Source organism: Meles meles, chromosome 1, assembly GCF_922984935.1.
Source record: "Meles meles chromosome 1, mMelMel3.1 paternal haplotype, whole genome shotgun sequence".
In the NCBI taxonomy this organism is placed as follows: domain Eukaryota; kingdom Metazoa; phylum Chordata; class Mammalia; order Carnivora; family Mustelidae; genus Meles; species Meles meles.
The window spans coordinates 208,314,417-208,331,265 of NC_060066.1; the positions used below are offsets into that span (position 1 = coordinate 208,314,417).

General features: G+C 60.9%; 1 protein-coding gene across 2 annotated transcripts in view; it reads right to left on the minus strand.

Moving 5' to 3' along the window:
• The window catches only part of TNFRSF1B (TNF receptor superfamily member 1B), a 32,614-nt gene extending 16,653 nt beyond the window's left edge, over window positions 1-15,961 (minus strand). For both annotated transcript variants that reach the window (XM_046007765.1, XM_046007758.1), the window contains exon 1: window positions 15,782-15,961. In XM_046007765.1, the coding sequence (XP_045863721.1) occupies window positions 15,782-15,859 (78 nt within the window). In that variant the 5' untranslated portion in view covers window positions 15,860-15,961. The remainder of the gene's footprint in view (window positions 1-15,781) is intronic.
• Between the last annotated feature and the right edge of the window lie 888 nt (window positions 15,962-16,849).

Consider the following 16,849-nt stretch of genomic DNA (forward strand, 5'->3'; position numbering starts at 1 on the left):
CAGGGCCTCGGGAACCCGACCCAGCACGCCCATCGCCACCGGGACCCTGGGCAGTACCTAGGGAGGCCCCTCACTCGCGTGGGGCCGAGAAGCACCCACCGGTGCAGCTCCAACGGGCAGAGAGAAACCTTCACCCTCAGGGCGGCTCCTGGGGTGCAGTCCTGGGAGGCCTGCCCTGGCCGGGGTCGGGGGAAGATTTCCTGTCAGGGTCCAGAAGGCCTGATGGGAAAGGGCCCTGCCCTGGCCAAGTCCCTGTTCTCTCTCCACCCACAGGCCAAGGGTTCCTGGACCAAGGCAGGCAGCAGGACCTCCACAGACTGCACCCCCCCCCACAGCCCCCCCAGGCCACTGCCTGGAGGTCTCCCCTCCAGGGCCTTTTCCAGTCAGAATCTCGTTAGGAACGCCCTTCCCTATACTTCCTCCTGCTGCTCTGTGTGATCCCAGAGCCCAGGGGCTGGCAGCGGGCAGGGGAGGTCAGCCCTCCCTTGAGCAATCTCCAGGCTTGTTTATCCTCTTGGACAGGAGGAAAAAAACCACCAGCCACAGCTTTGTCATGGCTCAACAATGAGGAACAGAAAGCCCCTCTGCAGAGTGGGACAAAAGGTCATTCACTGCCTCTACTGTGGAGCTCCCCAGAGCAGAGGCCCCGCTGGCCCGCAGCCCCAGAAGCCGGCCTCAGGCCACCTCAGGAGCCCCACGGGCCAGGGGTCTCCGGATGTCCCCAGAACGGGGCAAATGGGCTCTGGGGAACACAGGGCTATGGAAGCTTCTAGATCCTTTGGCTGCTATTGGGGAGGCTCAGACCCACATATCACCCACCCACAGGGGAGCTCTGACTGACATTTTAAAATGAGGAAATAAGTTGGATAGTACTTAATTTACTCAGCAGTTTAGCAAACCCAATCTTCCAAAATGCAAGGTTCCCAGGTGAAATCTGAAAATCACTGATGACGCTTAACCACTCCTTTAACGGGGTGGGGGGAATCTGTGACCCCGTGTGAGGATGGGGGACTGGAGAGAAGATGGATGGGTGGACGGGAGAATGGACAGATGGGATCGTAAATAAGGGGCAGAAAGGAAACTAGATGAAAGGAAGGAGGGAGGGAGGCAGGAAGGAGGGAGGTAGGGATGGAGGAGAGGGGTGGGGAAGGAGGGAAGGAGGGAGAGAGGGAAGGGAGGGTGGGAGGGGAGGGAGCCCTGGGAGAAGAAGGAGGGAGAGGGTAGGGGAGAGAGGGCCTATCTAACACACAGTGTACGAGGCACCCCTGATTGTGTGGAATAGAGACCAAGAGAAGCAAAGCCACCTCCCTGGTCTCCCCAAAGTTCTAGGCCATTCCCGGGCCTAGCTGGTGACAGGCTGACAGAGGACCATGCGCAAGGAGGCCATCAGGGCCCCCCTCGTCTACCCTCATGTCAGGGTTGCAGCTGCCTTTCCTCTGCTCAACATGCCCCCCCACCCCCGACAGAGCGAACTGAGCACCTGCCATCTCCCGGGACCAACTGTACGAAGCGCCAGATGCGTGGCCCCATGGGGGCTCCCCTCGGACCCTCCCAGCCGCCCAGAGGGGAAGTGCCTAAAGGGGAGGTGACAAGAGGTGAAGCTCGCCACTCCTCGCCCGTCCTCTCCTGCCTCCCTTCCTGTGGGGGGTCCCCAGAACATGGGGCCCAAGCTTCCCCTCCACCTTGACACAGACCCGGGACCCCAGGTGCCCCCAAAGCTCAGCACTCCCTCCCACCACGTGGCCTCCGTCACTCCTCCAGGTTCTCAGCTCTGGCCTTTGGAGGAGGCAGGAAAACAACAGGATCTTCGTCAAGCACCTACTGTGTGCCAAGTACCTACTGTGCGCCAAGTACCTACTGTGCGCCAAGCACCCACTCCCTACCTCTGCCCCCCAAATGCCGGTGGGCGTGTGCCCATCTCACAGTGGACTGAGATCAAGTCATTTGTCTGAGGTCATCCAAGAAGGGTGGGGCGGACTTGGGGTGTGACTCTCGTACTAGTCCCACTGCAGAAGTCCTCCTCCCCTCCTCAGGACAACTGAAGGCACCAGCTCCTCATCCCCGGGTCACTGCAGCGCCCTTGGCCCCCATTCATCTGCCTCCGTGCCATGCGGGGACCAGGGCCCCAGCTCACAGGGGTGCACAGTTTTTGTCTGTCACTCGAGCTCTTTCCTACACACCCCAGGGCGGGGGACCCCTCTCGCCTCAGCTCACCATCCTCTGACCTCAGCCCTGACTTGGTTTCCAAGGGGAACCCCCCCGCCCCCCACAACAGGAACCTCAGAACAGGCCGGTCCTCTGCAGCAGGCAGGGGCAGCAGCCACCTGACACCTGGCTCCTCCCAGAACTGCCTGTGTCACGGGGCTCCCGAGAGGATCCGTCCTTAGCCTCAGCTTTGCCAAGGGCTGGAAGGATGCATGGAAGCCCAGGAAAAGGAGATCGGGGCCCAGAAGTGGGGGCAGGAAGGAGGTGTAGCCGCTGGGGGCCCGCAGGGGCCTCAGACACCACAGCGACCTCCCACTGAACGGTGGAGAAAGTCAGGGACAGAAGTGGAAACGTTCGTTCATTCAACAGAGGGTAGGGAACACCAGCGTTCCAGGAGCTGGGCATTACCGCAATGACCCTATCCCAGTTCCCGCCCCGCCTGGGCCCGAAGGCATCAATCAGGAGGATGGGTGTGGTGTGTCCCAGGCAGGGCCAGGAGGAGGCCGGGAGGGGGCCAGGCAGCTAGCCAGGGTGCGGGCGCAGGACACAGTCACGGGCGCAGGACACAGACACGAGGGCAGGACACAGACACCGGGGCAGGACACAGACATGGGGGCAGGACACAGACACGGGGGCAGCGCCTCCTCCCAAGCTCGCTCCGAGCCAAGCATCATGCAGAGCTGGTTGCACGCCCCGCCGCCTCTCTCCAACCTTGTCCCAGCTCTGTGAGGTCAGCGCTGTTCGTCCTCTGAAGTCACAGACGGAAACTCTGCCTCAGACGGTCTCCTGTCTCCAGCCCTGTTTCCTCCCTGGCATCAAGCTGGGGTCTTCATCTCCTCCCCCTGCTCCCAGGGAGACTGGACTCCAACGCCCCTGGGCCCACCCAGAGGTCCTCCCTGTCCTACTCAGGCACCCCGCCTTCTGAGGGCAGTAACTGGCTTCTCTGTGCCTCAGTTTCCTGGTCTGGAAAATGGTGCTGTGGGCCTCCTCCGTGCTCTGAGCCCTTTCCAGCTGTGGCTTCTTAATAACGGGTGTCAGAAAGCTCAGGCCCCTTGGCAGACCCAGAGGGCCGGGCAGGTGAGTGAGTGGCCTGCCCACGTGCGAGGCGGAAAGACTGAATGAGCCAGGAGGGGGTGCAGGGGTGGGAGGCCAGGCTGAAAGTGCTGGGAGGGACTGGCAGGCCCCCACCTCCCCCCTCACTCCCTCCCCCAGGGTGAGGGCAGCAGGTGCAGGGGGCCTCGGGAAGGAGAGGAACCCGAGACACAGAACCTGGTATCACAGGAGGAGAGTCAGAGTGTCTGGGTGCACGTGCTGGTCCTGGGTGACTTGCGGGTGTCACTTACCGCCTCTGAGCCTCAACACTGTCACCTGTAAAATGGTGACACACAGCTTTGCCCTGCCTCCTCCGGGGGCTGCTGTAGGAACAAAGGCAGGGGGTCTGAACGTGGGCCCATCACCTGCTGCCCAGCTCCCAGGGGAACCCCCCGGCGGCGCTCTCAGGGTGTGCAAAGGCTGTGAGCTGCAGACCCCTGCAGACGGGATGTGAGAACCCGCCCCTTCCGCTTGGCTTCAGCTGAACATGGACGAGGCGAGGACAAGGTGGCCAGCAAATTGCCCGGAGCCCGTGAGAAGCAGGATGGCTCATGTGGGCCTTGGGAAGAAGGTCGTTCCCTCCCACCTTGAGGTCAAGTGTGGGGAGACTGCCCTGTGACCACTGGAGTTACAGGGCCGCCCACAGGCGAACCCCAGGCCTACTCCTCGAGGAGCTCAAGTCAGGAGACCGCGGCAGACAGTGGGGTGGACGCCTCATCGGGGCGGGGGCTGGGGGGTGTCCCATGGGCCAGAGGCGAGCTTCCTGGGGGTAGTTGCCTCAGGCGGTCTCAAAGGAGCTCTGCTCCAGGGGAGCACCTGCAGGGGTGACGGGACCCCAAGATGAAGAGCCTGGGTGAGCGGCCAAAACCCAGGGACACAGTGTCCAGGACAAGGGACAGTACTATGGCAGTGGGTTCCTGAAACCAAGCGAGCCTCGGAGGCCTGCTGGGGCCAAAGCTATAATCAGATGAGAGTCAACCTGAGGAGTCAGAAGTTCCTTTTCCTGCCCTTGTCCCCCTCCCCTCCTGACCTCCTCCCTCCCCACTCACTCCCTCCTGGAGGAGCCGCAGGGAGTTCAAGGTGGACACGGCACCGCACCGGGGCCATGGGCCGGCAGAGGAGGGGCGGCCTCGCCAGCCTGACTCTGGAGTCTGAGTCAGCCCTCCGGGGGAATTGGGCAACCCTGCCCCAGCTGACTTCCTGTCTTTCCCGCTCCTGGAGCACAGCCCCGGCCCTGTATGTGCCCCAAGGTGGCGGCCCTCCGTCCCTCCTCCTATTTATATATAGACAGTGAGAGAGAGGAAGGCAAAGCCGGGCGGGCCCGGGGAAGTAGAAGCGCTGCCAGCAGGCAGGGTCTTCCCAGAGCACTCGGCAAGCAGCCTTCTGCTCTTCCTGCCACTGTGAGCACAACATCTTCGGGGTCTTCGAGGCTTTCGAATTTTCTGGAGACCCTCCCCACGCCAGCTTAGATGCCTGTATTATTAGGAAGGGATCACAGTCCCGGCCTCCCCCCGGAGCACCCCTGTGTGTGCGGGAAGAGGGCTGGAAGGGGAGAAGAAGGGCAGGGGACCCAGGGAGAGGCTTCGAGCTGTGGGGAGGGGCACGCGCCTCTCACACCTGCCCTTTGCACAGAGCCGGAAAGACAGGGAGACGGTGCACACCCAGGAGAGATGCCTACTGTCCACACACAGCACTGCGCTCTGCACGCATTCTCTCCTTTATTCCTGCACCGGCACAAGGAGGTCACTATTACCCCATTTTAGGGACAAAGCCATAGAGGCCCCTGGAGATTCCATACTAGGTCCAAGAACAGAAAGCCAACACGTGGCAGACAGAAGTTCGTCACGCCTCGTCCGCTTCCCCGTGGCCTTGGACAGTTTTATACCCTGTGGCCTTGTCTCACTCCTCCGTCTTATAGAAGAGGGGCCCCGAGAGGGACAGTGACCCCTCTGAGAACACTCAGCGAGCAAGGAGGGAGGCCGCAGTGACTCGCCCAGAAGGGTGTCCGGGGTCCCAGGGGCAGAGGCCACAGCCACGCGGAGGGACCCCTCCACAGGTGGAAACCATCTTCAAGCAATAGAGAAACCCCATCATTTGCATGGCAGCCCCCTGGGGCCCCGTGATACCGTGGGAGGTGGTGGGCGGCAGAGCTGTCCGCGGCTCCTTCATGGGGGTTTGCGGGAGACCCGGGGACTGCGGGGGGCAGTGGGGAGGGACAGCCACATGAGGCCGGGCCAAGCCCGCGGCACCGCTGGGGCAGCAGAGCACAGAGGCTCGTCTGCCGTCATGGAGAGAGGGACCACATCACAGGCGGTGGCCCGGGGTAACACTTCCCACTCTCTGTCTCCTGCCTGTGATGTCGCTTCCGAAGTGAGCCCCGGGGCAGACAGGAAACCTGGGCTGGTATCCGGCTAGGGGACCCGGCTTTGTGCGCTGCACCAGGGCTCGAATCTAGCAGGGTGTGGTCCCAACCCCCGAGCGCCCCGCAGCAGAGGACGCCCCTTCCCATCCCCGCAGCCCCCCACACACCACGGTGTGCCCCCCCCTTCCACGCACCTTGTTCCTGCCTCCCCTGCAAGCTACAGCCCCTCCCTCTGGGTCCCCAGGCCCGTCAGATGGACCCCACGCCACCTTCCTATAGCCAAGCGGGCCCCGTTGAAAACCACCGGCTCCACGGCCCTCAGGCCCAAGCTCGATGTCCCCAGCTTGGGGCCCGGGCATCCCCGCCACGGCCTCCCAGACAGGGCGGCATCTGGCTCTTTCCCGCTCCTCCCATGCCTTCACTCCTGCCGCTCCCTTGTCCCAACATCCGGACACCCACCCCCTCCCCCACACCCCCTGCTAACTCCCCACTTCTTTCACGAGTCCTCTCTCTCCAGGGGCACCTGGGTGGCTCAGTGGGTTGGGCCTCTGCCTTCGGCTCAGGTCATGATCTCAGGGTCCTGGGATCGAGTCCCGCATCAGGCTCTCTGCTCCACGGGGAGCCTGCTTCCTCCTCTCTCTCAGTGCCTACTTGTGACCTCTCTCTCTCTGTGTCAAATAAATAAAATAAAATCTTAAAAAAAAAAAAGAGTCCTCTCCACTCTCACCTGAGGGAAACCTTCCCCAAACTCCCAGATGGGGCTGGAGGTCCCTCCTGAAGGCCCCAGGCACAACCTGGGAAGATCTCGATGGTGCTCGTCTAGACCACTGTTCGGTTCATTGTCCATTCTGCAGTGTCTCCCCCTCCAAGACAGGCTCCAAGCCCCTCTCTGCACACAGTAGTAGGAGCTGCGAGCCGGACACCCGGGTTTTAGTCCCAGCTCTGCCATTCTGCAGCCTCGGATCATCTACAAAATGGGGACAAACACAGTCCCCACCACATAGGGCCATTATGATTCAACGGCAGTAAGAGCCAAGTGTTACTTGCTGGGTTTTTATTACTCATTGCTCCAGGCCCGGGGCACGGGACACAGCAGGTGCCTAATAGATGCTGAACTGTTTAACAGAAGCAAAAGTCTTCGTTTTCAGTTAGTTGAAATGAGTTGGAACCAGCATGAGAACGGGGCAGGAAATGGCTCACAGAGAGAGAGGGAGAGGTGTGTCCCTAGTTGGGGGAGACCAACTTTCAGATAAGGTCCCTTAGAGCCACCCTCAGAGCCACGGCGACCACAGTTACATCCGGGTGGTGGTTTCCCGACCACCTGGGGTGGAATCTTGGCTCTGCCTCCAGGGAGCTGAGAGCCTGAGCACGGGGCTGAACCTCTGTGCCTCAGCTGCCCCACCTATAAAATCGGGGTAGTGATGGTCCCCCTCGCCAGGGGGCTGTGAGGACTCAGGGCAGACAGGAGACCCTTGCCTGGCCCCGTGAAGCACGCCCCCCACCCCTGGAGGTCAGCCCCAGCCCTCCATTCACTGCACTCTCCCAGTCCCAGTGGGAAGCGGCAGAGACACTTTCATCCCCACCTTACAGAGGGGGAAAAGGGAAACTCAGAGAGGAGCTCAGGGTCCCTGGGGTCCCTGGCAACAGAGCGAGGTCCCCCAGAAGTCCTGCCCCCCGCCAGCTGGGGGCACATTGCATCTCACACCACACCTGGGATGAGTGGGCCAGCCTGCCCAGTCTCATAGCACCCCAGCAGGAGCCCAGGGGACCGAGGCCAGGGTTACCCTGTGGCTCCCAGTGACAGCTCCAGGAATGCATGAGGCTGACCATGACCAGAATCGCTGGCCTCAGGCTGGGGCAGGGCTGAAAGCAGACGTGCCTTGTGTTTCAGGATGGGATGGAGAGAGACAACTCCTCTTCCTCCTGAGTATCTCTGTCCCACGCTAGGTCTTGGGTCTAGTCCAAAGGCTCCTTTTCCTACCTGAAAAGGTCCTTTGCTTGCTTGCTTCCTGTTCTGGTGCAACTCTGGCTTCAACTACATTACAGTCTCCACCACACCTGGTCTACTCACCAAGGCCAGAGTGATCTTCCGACGACACTCTCTGCTCTAGTCACTCCCTTGCTCTAAAACTATCCATAGCTCCCCATTGCCTCAACCCCTGATAGGAGGTGAGGGCGGTGCCGAAATGGGAACTCTGGAGTGAAGCTGCCTGGCTTTGAATTCAGACTTGCCCCTTATTAGCCAGCAGCATGAGAGTTTTTTTGTTTAAGAAATGAGGTCAATAAACGTCAATCTTTTCAGACAGTATACACTTCGGGGGGGCTACGGTGAGGAGTGAGTGAAATAAGACAAGTAAAGTCCCGGGCGCCTGGGTGGCTCAGTCGTTGAAGCATCTGCCTTCGGCTCAGGTCATGATCTCAAGGTCCTGGGATCGAGCCCCACATGGGGCTCCCCAAGCAGGGAGCCCGCGTCTCCCTCTGCTTGCCGCTCCCCCTGCCTCATGCTCTTTCAAATAAATGAATAAAATCATAAAAAAAGAGAGACATGTAAGGTGTTTAGTAAACATTCCCCAAATCACAGGTACTCCCACTTTACATTTACATTTACATTAACTACTCGCATTAACGGCCCCGAGCAGCTTACAGCCTCGTGGGCCATCCCTTCTCCTCATGAGGCTTTAGCTCCCGCAGGACTAGTCCAGCTACTGTCCCCTCCGTGCCTCCCTCCACACCACCCCCCCCCGGCGTCTGCTCATCCCCATCCCGCTCAGGGCTCGGGGCTCAGCTTTTAGAGGCATCCCTGTGGGGTCACTGCAGAAGGAGGACCTGGAAGAGGACAGGATGGGTGGGCAGAGCCAGGAAAGTGACAAGAAAAGATGAGGGCAGTGACCAAGGGGCCAGGCCTGGAAGACAGTGAAGCCATCGGGGGTGCGGGGGGGGCGATGGCTGGGAGGACAGGGAGGGAGTCATGCTGGGAGGTCAGGGAGGGGCTCGGGACAGCTAGGAACGCAGGACAGGAAGGGGCAGGAGGAGAAGCAGCAGGCAACAAGCTCGCCAGGAATAAGCCCAACCCGGAGTCTCTGCCAGTGGCAGACAGAAGCCCCAGGGCCATGGGTCAGCAGGAGGAAGGACAGCCAGGGGGCCCAGGATGCAGGGTGGGGGGAAGGAGGGGGCAGATCCTGTGAACTAAAGTGCTGGGAGCCCCTCCCAGGAGAGTCACTGTCAAGTCCAGACCGGGGCCTTCTGCGTGGGGGCCACATGGAGGTCAGACCTGCATGCCACGCCCACCCCGCACCACCTTCCTCAGCCTAACACTTGGGGCCAAAGGACACAAAGGCAGGGGCATGCGAGCTCCTTGCTGTTCTCAATGCCCAGCCCGGGCAGCTGAGGCTCGGTGAGAAGGAACCCGGCCAAGCCTTCCAGAGCGGGAGGCCGAGGCAGGACCGGACCCCCAGCTCCCAGCCTAATGCTCCAGTCCGTCTGCAGCCTCTGGCATCTGTCCTGATGAGCGTTTGACAGGGCCTCCCACGGACGGCCCAGAACATACCGGCACACAGCCTGCCTGCCTGTCCCCAAATCCCTTCCCACCCCGCTCCCCCCACCCCCGGCCAGGCCCACTCAGTTCCCTAGGTCTGTGGCCACGGCCACCGTACCCACTCAAGGCCAAGCTCAGAGTGAAACAGAGGCTGAGCCACTGTCTGGACAGCAAAGGAAAACAAACAAAAGCCCCTGGGGATTTCTGCGCTGTCTCTGGCCCCTTGAGGTCCCAGCGCTCCAGAGGCAGACTGCGCCTGTGCCCCTGAAGTCAGTGCACACTCCGCGCTGCCCATCTCGCCCACGCGTGCCCACCCGGCGTCTGCTACCAAAGCGAGGAGGGCGGCGGCCCCCCGGGGCCTGGGCGGTGGGTCCCGCAGGCTCCCTCCGTGCCCACGTGCCTCACGCGGTGCGAAAGAGCGGGCCGATGGGCCCTCCTGTTCTAGAAAGCGAACCAACAGTTTAGTGATCATAAACCTGCCCAGGTGACACCAGAGACATGGCCTCCCCCTCGGCAAAGATGACGCGGAGGCTCAGAGGGGCAGGACGGTGTCACGCAGGGCGAAGGCAAGACCACAGCGGCAGCCTGGGGCCTCCTGGGCAGCTGCCCCCCTCCCTAGCCCGCTCCCCCAGCACGGCTCACATTTGGGGCAGAAGGAAACCTGCTCTTCCGAACCCCAGTCGGTAAACAGACACTTCCTCCGACTGGGTGCGCAACCCGAGAGCCCCAAACCACAGTGACGTCACTGCCCCCATCCCGTGACCTCACAACACGCCACGGTGGAAAATGACCGCGGGCCCCACAGGGGTGGGGTTCAGCGTCCTGGCCCCACAGTCGACATCCCAGCAGAGGGGACACGTGCCCACAGCCTTGGGCTGTGCAGGGGCCTGGCAGGACTGAGAACCAGCGGGGAGGGCCTATGCCCATGTCAGGTGACAAAGGGGTTCTTTGAGGAAACCCTCCCTCCCTCCCAGGCTTCCTTGAACCTGTGGGTTCGCAGACAGCAGGCGCCGCAGTGGATGCCCACAGCACTGCCTCACCCACTGTCTGGGGCCCCGACGGCGCTGGCTGCTGAACTTTACCAAGGGGCAGGGAGGCAGGAAACCCACGAATCCTGTTCTGCCTGCAGGTTCCGCGTCTTGTCTTGGCAGCAAGCTGACAGGCAGCCAGGAATTCTTGATGCCCGCGGTGCCTGAGCCGAGGAAAGCATTCCAGGCACAGCAAGCGGGATTGAGGTCAGCCGGAAGACAGTCTGGGAAGCCAAGATACGAACAGTGGGGAGTGCTGGGCTCTCCTTCCTGGGAAAACTTCTGGAACCCCTCCCCCCTCGGTCTGTGGCCTTTGGCAACCCTGTGCAAAGCTGGCGCTTCCCCAGCATTCCAAAGAGAGTGTTGGGATCAGCGGTGCGAGGTTTGATGGATGGGGATGCTCAGCCCCAGAGAACCTAAGTAACCCGAGTGAGGTCACACAGCAAGCCGGGGAGCTCTGCTCTCCGGACACCCAGGCCAGCGCTCCCTCCTCAGGGCCTTGCTGTCTCAGCAGTCCCTTGGGGGCTGGAGAACCAACAGCATGGCCTTGGGGGATCCTCCCTTCCAGATCACAGAGGTTAGAAATGGAAGAGGTCTTAGAGATAGCCTGAAAGGCCCATCTTGCAGACAGGAAAGCTGAGGCCAGGACAACCCCTTCACAGCCAGGACATCCCCTTCGCAGCCAGACCATTAGATACCTCTGTACTGCACCAAATGTGCACACAACTCACCCTCAAGGGACACAGAGCACCTGTAACTCATGGACGGAGTAGGGGTGTGATTCCCTGACCGCCCGGGCGTGGCCACATGCTACCGTCAGGGCCAGGCAGTTGGACAAGGGCTGTGAGAGAGGCCCAGCAAGGAGCACTGGGGTAGGAAAGACAGCCAGGAAAAGGCAGGCAGACTGAACTGCGCTCAGGAACGCTGGATAGAAGCTCTAGGAAGCTGGAGGTCGACCCCCCACACCCTGGGGCCCCACGGCTCAGACACTCCACGGTGGTCTCTGTCGTAGCCCCAGCACCGCCCCTCCACCCAGAGTCAGGTCAGGCCCCGCACAACCACAGACACTCGGTTAGCCACTCGGGAGCCCTGTGGCCCGTGGGTCACTTTCAGCCCTGACTGCCAGCCACGGAGGTGGGGGTTGTTCCCCGATTTACAGAGGGGAACACAGAGACTCCCAGAGACAGAATGACACGGCCTGTAAACAGCAGAGTCAGGATCTGAGCTGAGGTCTGCCTGGTTCTGAGGCCTGGGCCCCTCCCCTAGGTCATCAATACTGCTTCCCCTTGGCCCGTCTGTGCATCCGGAACTGGGAGAGGCAACATTTCTACTCTGTTCCCGTTCCCCTGGTGGCACCCCTCTCTCCTCCCTAACCCCCAGCTCCCCTCCCTGCCTGCTTCTGGGCAGGTCACATGCCTACCGGGACCCTGAGTCATTGCCAGTGGGTGGCCCCATCACGGGGCTCGGGTGGGGAAGTGCAGGACTGGAGGGAGCACTTTAGGGAGAGCACCCCTAGGCTCAGAGGACCCAAGAGCAACAGGAGCCCAGAGAAACATCCCAGCCAAAGGGTGACACACTGGACTCCAGCCCTGCCACGCCTGGCTTTTCACTCCCCTGTCTTATTCATAAAACAGGGCCATAATAAAGGTCAAAGGAACGTTGTTGCTCATTTATTCAATACTTTTTAGCACCTACTACATGCCAGGCCCTATTCTAAGCCAGGGCAACATCTTCCCCAAGGGCCATTTAGCACTACCTGGTGACGTTTTTAATCGTCACACAACGGAAGGGGGGGTTACTACCGGCATCAAGGGGGTACAGGCCAGGGATGCTGCTTAACACCCTACAAGACACAGGATGGCCCCACGACAACTATGTGGCCCAATGTCAGCAGCACTAGAAACCCTGTTCTAGGCTGCGAGTCTCCAGAGGCGAGCAGGTGCCTGCCCTTACCGAGCTCACATTCCAGGAGGAAGGCGCAAGGAAAGCGAAAGAAACAGAACAGGTTGATGGGTGCTATATAAGAAAACAAAGCAGGCCAGGCAAGGATGGTAAGAGAGGGGCTGAGAAGAATTCATCTGAGCAGAAAGAAGCAGAGTGAATGAGACTAGGGATCTCAAAAGGAGGAACTTCCAGGATGAAAGGCAAGGCAAGTGCAAAGGCCCTGCGGTAGTTGTTGGTGTACGGCACGCTCAAGGACCACAGAAGCAGCCAGTGTGGCGTAAAACTGAGAACTGGCGTTCAATGTAACACACACACACACACACACACACAAACATACATGTACCATGGTTGGCATCAAAATTCCCCACCCAACACACAACCTTCCTGGCTATTCCTCCAGGAAGCACTAGATGGTTAGGACCATAAAATATCTCCCAGCCCTGGGGAGGAATGGCTCTCCAGGAGCCCCTGGCTCAGGCTCCAGGACGGCAGGCAGTGAGGGTCACCACCCGACAAAGAATGCCAGGCAGGTTCTCAGCCATTCATGCTGCAATGTCTTTCATACCCACTCAGCTCTGTAAGGAGAGCACGGCGGGAAATGCTCTCCATGCCCACAGACGGGAAAACGGAGGCTCCCCAACTTGGCCCAGGTCATGAGGTCACGAGGGCAGGTAGGGGCAGAGCCTAGGTCCGTGACCATTGGTGATGCGGCTGCTGGAGGCCTGGAGCCGGGTCATGGGCATCTCGACGTTCCCAGAGCCCAGCACTAGGGTGGGCTTGGAGTAGGTGTCCCTGAATGTTGGGGGAAGGAATGAATGGCATATGCGTTGGGAGTGCCTGGCCGGCTTGCCCACTGCCCTCTGAGGGAGCGCCCCCGCCACCAGGCCACGTTCTCACTCAGCACCCAGGTCCCCCTCTGGGATGTCAGGCAGGGGCCAAAGGAATATCCTGGGACCACAGGCACACTGCTCACCCATCTCCACACCAGAGGCCACCATCCCCAGGCCAGTCTGGGAGCCCCAACCTCTCTCTTTAACTCAAGCTGGCCCCGGGCCCCCGGGGTAATGAAGAGGCAAGCGGGTGAGCCCTCAGCCTCAAGACTTGCACTGGGAGGTGGGCCCGACCCCATCCCTGCCCACGAGCAGCCAGACAGACAGTTGGGGGCCCTACCCACCACCATCAGAGGGCACCAAGGGCTCACTCACAGTGCCGACTCTCCTGCCCTTTTTTTGCCGAATAAATGAGTGAATGACTGGACGGAGGGCCGATGCATTCCACGCCAGCCAGCAAATGTGACTTTTAAAGGAGCCAAAAGCCTAATGGCAGTGAGTCAGCCACCCCCGCAGCCAGGTCGGGTCTACTGGGGGCTCCTTCAGCAACTCCAGTGAGTCACAGCCCACATTCCTGAGTCCACAGTGAGGGCGCGGGACCTGACGGGTGCGGGGGGTGGGGGGGGGCATCCAGACACGGGGAGGGTACAGCAGAGCTCTGCAATCAGGCAGACCTGCGTGCAAATCGCCGCAGCCCCTGACCTACCCCAGCTCTGCAACCCCTCTCTGGGGCTCAGCTTCCACATCTCCAAATGCAAACACCGGCAAGGCCCTTTCAGGAGTTGCTGGAAGGAAGCTCTCAGTGAGGTTCTGCACGGGAGGGCTCGGACAGTGCCTGGCACTCCGCTCCAAAAAAGGAGCCACTGCGGTCCTAACAAGGAAGAGGCCCCCACAGGCCCCGCACTCGAGAAAATTCCCATCGGTCGAGGTAGATAAGACACAACTATATTAAAAAGCAGAACAGAGTCTGTCCTTAGGAGGAACAAAGAGCCAAAGATTCAGTCCAACTGGGAGAATGAGGAAAGGCTTTCCTGGACGGGGGAGGCATGTGGGAAAGGCCCTGAAGGAGGGGGCAAGGGGAGTACCATGAAAAGGGGACAGACGGCTCAAGGACCACATCTCACTGGATGTGGAGTACGGATGCAGAAAGGTGGCAGAAAGAATCCAGACCCTTGACCCACTCCAACCTGGGACACTGGGAGGAACTGCTGCCTCCGCCAATGGGGACCATAGGAGACTTCTCAGGCAGGGAAAGAGAAGTGAGGCCACCAAGGAAGACCAGTGGGAGAGGCAGCAGGGGCCAGGAGACCAGCCCCAGAGGCTATGGAAATAGTCCCAGGGGGAGGGAACTTGTTGGTCAGGAGGGCTGGGAAGTGAGACACGGAGGACCCCTCACACTACTCCAGGACTCGGGCCTGGTGCCCCAAAGAGAAGCCCTTCCCGAGGGGCTCCCATGACCCCAGGGTTCCCCAGTGCAGGACAACACCTCTTGAGGCCTGAGTCTGTGACTTGATCCTGCGCTCAGGCTCTCAGATCCGGGACTCTCTCCTGACCCTCCTCTGTTTTCAGGACAACCTCTGGGCAGTCCCCCAGGGCACATCCTGGCACCCACTGCTGCTGAGTCAATTCTGTTCTGACAGCCTCCATCCTCTGCCCTCAAGAACTGGACTCGAAAGTAGCCTCTAGCCGCAGCCGGTGAATCATTTCACGTTACCACAAGAGTCAATGCCACCTGCCACCCTCGTCCCAGTCAAGAAAGTCACCTGAGTCGGCACACTGCACGTCCATCAGGGTAAGATCATGAGGAGGGATCATGTGGAGGGAGAAATGTCCCCCTTTAAAGGAAGAGTGCCCCCATGTCCCCAGGCCCTTCCATGAAATACATAGAGCCTCCATTTGCCTTCTCTGTGAAATGGGGTTACTCTATCTTACCAGAGTATGGAGACAGCCAAAGAAGGCAAAGGATAAGCCATCCCTTTGCAGACTCTGCCTTGCTACTGGACGCAGGTACTGACCTGTTTTCTTCATGTTCCTAGAGTCCCTAAGGGACCCGGTCTGACTTTAATAACCAGCCCAGAAGTCCCCCCTCACCTCCTGTGCACCCAGAGCTCAGCCCAGGAGAAGGTGAAGACACTGTCTCCTCCCCATCACCCAGAGCCCACAGAGAACTGGCTCTGAAATGGTCGCGGGACACCTCAAGTCGATCCTGGGGAGGGGGTCTGTGCAAAGAGCTCAGGAAACAGCCGGCGGTCCTCCCGTGCCCTTATTAGGCGCTTACTGCACACCTGGCCCTGTTCTCTCAGGCGCACAACCCTGGTATTTCTAAGAAAGAGGAAAACCATAGCCCAGAGGAGGAGGAAGTCTGAAGAGGGTGCCCGCGTCCGCAGTGGGGACAGCGCCCCAGTACGAACCCCCCCGCCCCCCGCCGCGAGAGGCAGGCAGGGGTGTTCGAGCTGGGGTCCGGGCTGTAGCGGGGATCAGCCCAGGGCCGGCCTGCCAGCCCCCAAACACCCGGGCCTGCGCGGGCGGAGGCGCGGGGCTGCGCCGCGGGGACCAAAGTTCGGGTGGCCCGAGCGCACGTGTGCCACACCGGCCTCGGGGACCGGAGGGAGAGGACGCCCAGCAGGGGTCCAGGCGCGCGCGCGGCGTCCGTCTGGCCGGCGGAGGGCGGCGCCCCGGTGGCCCCGAGCCCCCGCACGGCGCCCGGGCGGGAGCGCAGCGAGGGCGCCCCGGCACGGGGGTGTGCGCGCCAGTCGGGGGGCTGAGGGCCGCGCGAGTCACCCACCTGGACAGGCACAGCGTGCCCCGCGCCCCAGAGCTGCAGTCCGACGGCCAACACGGCCCAGACGGCGGCGGGCGCCATGGTGCGGGCGGCGGCGGCCGAGCGCGGGCGAGTCCCGCCGTCCCGGACTGTCGCGCCCTCTCGCCTCCTCTCCGCGCTCCGCAGCCTCCGGCGCCTGGGACGGAAAGCGAAACCCCGAGCGCGGGCGGCGGGAGGGAGGCAGGTGGCGGGGCGGGGCCGGCGATGGGCGGGGCGGGGCGGGGCCTCTCCGCCACGCCTCCTCCCACGCCCCCTCGGCCGCGTGCGGCCCCGCACCCCCAGCCGGGCTCTCCTCCCACCTCGGGGCCCAGCCCCAAGCCCCGCTCCACCGACCGACCCATCTGCGGGTCGGTCCCGCCAGCGCCAGCCACTCCCAGCCTCGGGCACCCTCAGCCTCCTCGGACGCCTCCCTTGCAAGTCCCCCTCCCACCAGGCTTGTTGCTGCCCCCAGGCTAGGCCTCTCAAACCCGGCCTGTGTCCCCATCCCCAACCCCTCCCACCTCCCGCAGGCTCCCCACTCCTGTGCTTGGAAAAACATCTCCCAGAAGCGACACTAGTTCTGGGGGGACCACGGGTGTTCTACATAATTCAGTCATTTAGACTAGAGCCGCCTGAGTGAGTCTCTCCACTAACCTCACACGGTTGCATTTTCTTTTTTTTTTTTTTTTTTTTAAAGATTTTATTTATTTATTTGACAGAGAGATCACAAGTAGGCAGAGAGGCAGGCAGAGAGAGTGAGAGGGAAGCAGGCTCACTGCCATGCAGAGAGCCCGATGCGGGACTCGATCCCAGGACCCTGAGATCATGACCTGAGCCGAAGGCAGCGGCTTAAACCACTGAGCCACCCAGGCGCCCCCACGGTTGCATTTTCTGAAAAGTAAAAGCTATCTACTACATACGGTATATAGGACATATGTGTGTATGCTTGCAAAATATATCAGTGACTAAATAAACTGTTTATTGTATTCGCCGCTGTTACTATCATTCATTTGCTCATTTACCCTTAAACATTTTCTTTTAAGTAGGCTCCTC